This window comes from Sinocyclocheilus anshuiensis, unplaced genomic scaffold (assembly GCF_001515605.1).
Source record: "Sinocyclocheilus anshuiensis isolate Anshui unplaced genomic scaffold, SAMN03320099.WGS_v1.1 scaffold2327, whole genome shotgun sequence".
Taxonomy (NCBI): Eukaryota; Metazoa; Chordata; class Actinopteri; order Cypriniformes; family Cyprinidae; genus Sinocyclocheilus; species Sinocyclocheilus anshuiensis.
In genome coordinates, this window is record NW_015536613.1 from 11,437 (window position 1) to 16,068 (window position 4,632).

Here is a 4,632-nt window from a genome sequence, read left to right on the forward strand (position 1 = left end):
CATGATTTTTCTAGAATAACTTTTGCTGCTGAATTATCCACTAACCTAGTTTATAATAGTATTTTTTGTCATAGATTATGATTATCTATTTTTTCATTTGTTATTTTTCATTAATATGAAGTTGTCTATATTTAGCAGATTGTGTTTAACACACACAAGAGTGATGATCAGGTCAACACACAGAAGTATAGAAATTCTACATTGATTTAAAAAAAACTGCGCTGGTATCGTATAGAGATGCACCGATTGCAATTTTCTTGGCCGATTCCGATTTCCGATTTTTTGTTAGTGTGATCTGCCGTTTTCATGAATGTATTTTATAACAATACAAAGAGCAATGTGTAACATTTTACCAATTTTGTCCTACACTTAACTTTTATTTGTTCCCCACTAAATAATGTTGTTTCACTAAATGTTTAGTTCAGTTTAATGTTTTTATAAAATTATTGTGCACCCATGATTTTTCTAGAATAACTTTTGCTGCTGAATTATCCACTAACCTAGTTTATAATAGTATTTTTTGTCATAGATTATGATTATCTATTTTTTCATTTGTTATTTTTCATTAATATGAAGTTGTCTATATTTAGCAGATTGTGTTTAACACACACAAGAGTGATGATCAGGTCAACACACAGAAGTATAGAAATTCTACATTGATTTAAAAAAAACTGCTGGTATCGGATCGGATCGGTTCTGAAAAAATGGTATCGTTGCATCTCTAAATGTTACCACTGCATATGTCTGAAAAAAGGCAGCAATAGGCTTGCCGCGATAGACGGTGCTGACGGTGATACCTCACCATCACAACCCTAGGCAGCAATTGATTTATAGTTATTTTCAAAGCTTTCAATGGACTCTCATTAATTAAGAACTTCTTTATTTAGTATTTGTTAGAAACTAACCAAAAATAAAAATAATTTGTTTATAATCTCTGCACAGGACAAACTTTGGTGTTGTTTCCAAACAAAAGGAAATGTATCGGCATCGGTTATCTGCCAAAATTAGTTGAAAAATATCGGACATCTGCAAAAAATTTTAGTTTTTCAGCTATGAAACTTGCAGGATGTTTTAATGGTACAAAGGCCTCTTATATGCCAAAAGATTGAGGCATCTTTGATTTCTCATGTCATGACCCCTTTATAATCACTGCAGTCACAATTGTAATCTTATACAGTATGCATGTTTTCTGCCCCGATGTAATGTTTCTCTAACATAATGGTGTGTTCTGAATAAATTGGTGCAAGTTGATTAATATGAAGTTATTTATTCTTTAAACACGTTTTATGTATTCCCGAAATCACTGGCTTCCTCTTTTTGTTTGATATTAAGTATATTGACTTTAGTATGTCTCTTATCTTCTAGGTCCACCTCAGGTGACACGGTTCAGTTTGTCGAGCAGTCGCTGGACACTAATCTTCTGAATAATTCTGTTCGTCTGCATATCCCAAACTGCCTCTTGCTGCCCGGAGGAGTTTGCATACAAGAGACCCTTAACAATGTCATTATTCTGATCGTCACCAGCCAGTCGGTTCATCGCCTGGTGCTGCCGCACCCCACCCGCATGTACCGCAGTGTGAGTGTCTGGATCTTTGCTTTCTTAGGCAGTTCCTGACTGCTACTAGCAGTGTAACAGTACACGGATTTGCACTAATAATATTCGGTACGGGTCTTTCGGTTCAGTATGCATGTACTGCATTGTTTTAACCACTGCACGAGTGGAACGTCATTGGAAACTTCCAGTTTTATATATTGTTACTTTTGATAAGAAACAAAGTAGAGGTTGACCGATATGGGTTTTTTCACTGGCCGATGCCGATATTTAGAAATCATGGTAGCTGATGGGTGCTATATGATGCCGATTTTTTTTGGCCGATTTTCCTTCATCTCATAAAAGTGAGTTTGAGTAAATGATTATTGCAGGGTACAAAATAGTAATAATAGTAGTAGTAATAATACGTGGTTCAAAACTTAAGCACCTTCTCAAAACAGTTCTGAAGCATGCTTTTTGTTTATGTTTGCTGACAGACACCAGTGTTTCTCACAGACTTGCAAATGCAAATTAATTCTCTGCCAGCAGGAGGCGCTGTTGGAGCGGGAGATATAACGGTTTCCCTGGTAACGGCTGTAATCAAATAAGCACTGCGCTCACAAACGCTACTTTATCAGGCATTACAGGAAAGACAAAATGAAAATGACACCGAAGCTTTTCTGAAGTCAGTCGGTTCTTTTCAAAGATACATTCATATAGAAACACCAGCGCTGCATTTTAATTTTGAAACGTGCAGTGATCAGTTTATTACTAGTAGGGTAAAACGTAATTACGCTTTCGAAATGGTCTGTTTTGCCCTGCCATCATTAGCTGAAGCTGTGTGTGAACAAGAAGCGGCTGCAGAGTGTGAGCTGCTCCGTCTCTCACGCAGCCAGAGAGAGATTCTCCGGTGTTCCGCAACAACGCTTAGCTGTCCGCAGATGCTCCTGCCTATAAATCGGCCTAATTTGCAGTACAATCGGCCGATGCTTATTAATTTACAAATGCCAAAAATCGGCCGGCCAATCAATCGGTCGACCTCTAAAACAAAGTCTCATCTTTCAAATTATGTCAATTTTTTCAGGAAATTCAAACAATAGATACTAGTGCTGTCAAACGATTAATTGCGATTAATCGCATCCAAAAGAAAAGTTTTTTGTTTATATAATATGTGACCCTGGACCACAGAACCAGTCATAAGGGTAAATTTTTTGAAATTGAGATTTATACATCATCTCAAAGCTGAATAAATAAGCTTTTTATTGATGTATGGTTTGTTAGGATGGGACAATAATTGAGAAAATAAAGTTGTTAAAATTAAGTTCTTAGAAATGCATATTACTAATCAAAAATTAAGTTTTAATTTTTAATATGTAGGAAATTTACAAAATATCTTCATGGAACATGATCTTTACTTAATATCCTAATGATTTTTGATATAAAAGAAAAATCAATAATTTTGACCCATACAATGTATTGTTGGCTATTACAAATATACCCCAGCGACTTAAGACTGCTTTTGTGGTTCAGGGTCACATATGTGTGTGTACTGTGTATATTTATTATGTATATATAAATACACACACATACAGTATATATTTTGAAAATATTTAAATGTATGTACATGTATATATTTATATTAATATAATTTATATTATATATAAATCTATTTAATATCATATTTATAATCAGAATAATATTATATTATATATAATATATAATAATATTAATATTATTATTTTTTTATTTGAGTGTTGATTATTATATGTAAAAATAAATAGTAATTAAAGTTAAGTTTGGGCTCTGTTGTTAATTGTAACCTTATAGTAATGTAAAAAGGCTCCCTATAGTTTAGAGCAGAAGCTGAGGTAGATTTTTATAACTAAGAACATTTTAATTATAATTGAATTAATTTAAAGAAAGAGCAATTTGTAAAGTAAACCATAGTTAAATTTAAAAAAAGCAATTTATGTTTAGTTTTTTCCTCCTGCTGTGCCAAAACCATACCGAACCATAACGTCAAAACCGAGGTACGTACTGAACCGTCATGTTTGTGTACCGTTACACCCCTAATTTAAAATCAAAAATTTTTTAATAGGATAGCAAAAAATATTGTCCACTCCCATCCACTCACCCGCCCAAAATAAATGAATAAATATTTATAATAAAACTAATAATCTCCCCCACACTCATACCTAGGACATGATTTAAAAGGTGTGTCATTATATCTTCTAAGTGACTGGACAATTTTTGCCTGGCAGATAATAAAGATCACATTTACTCACATTAAAGGAGAGATGTGACTCATAGAGACCAGAATATCACATGAGGGTGGATTTTATTGACTTAGGCCAGTAAGTAACCACCCACAACACCCTAGCATTTCGGAGGCGACTTGTGCACGAGCAAGCACCACTCACTCATTTTTAGGAAATGTAAAATCTAGTTTTATGTTACTTTTGGCCTTTCGGGAATCAAAAAGTCAAGTTGAACTTGCTTCGCCCACACGAACGTGTGTAGGAGCATGTGCGCTAACAGCTAGGTCACAGCTCTGACACTTTCAGTTCTTTATTCATAAGATTTCAGATCTTGTAGTTGGCAAAAAATCATAAATAAATGTAAAAGGCATAAGTAAATGAATTTTTTATTTAAAAGGCATTCAGAAGAGTTTTCCAACAGATCAGTTATTCCTAGCATAGCTGGATGCTCGTGTAAGCTGTTAGCGCAGCGCTAATGGGGGTTTCTTTAGATTCCACATGCACTCAGTTCATGAGCGGTTTGATCAAGAGCAAATCGACCGGCATTGTGAATTCACAGTGCGTTTGTGACCTTTATTCAGCTGGGAACTTTATCCTCTTCCATTATACGAACATAAGAAGAGTATCTCTGTCTTTTTAGTTCAAGCCATTACTGGAGATTGCACGCTAACGTGCTCTGTGTGTGTGTGTGTGTGTGTGTGTGTGTGTATCCTATGGGAAAGGATAGAGACAAAACTAAATGTGAATGAATGAGGGCAGCCAGGAGAGAAGGAGGAGAAGAGAATGATGAGAGATTTCAGGAGCTGAAAATAGTTGCGTCTGTGCAAAAAAAAAAAAAAAAGC

At 34.8% G+C, this 4,632-nt stretch overlaps 1 protein-coding gene across 1 annotated transcript in view; it reads left to right on the forward strand.

Moving 5' to 3' along the window:
* The window catches only part of LOC107703859 (nuclear pore complex protein Nup160-like), a 68,421-nt gene that overhangs the window by 11,251 nt on the left and 52,538 nt on the right, over nucleotides 1–4,632 (forward strand). Inside the window, exon 3 of the mRNA XM_016506650.1 lies at nucleotides 1,366–1,576. Coding sequence (XP_016362136.1) covers nucleotides 1,366–1,576 — 211 coding nt within the window. The remainder of the gene's footprint in view (nucleotides 1–1,365; nucleotides 1,577–4,632) is intronic.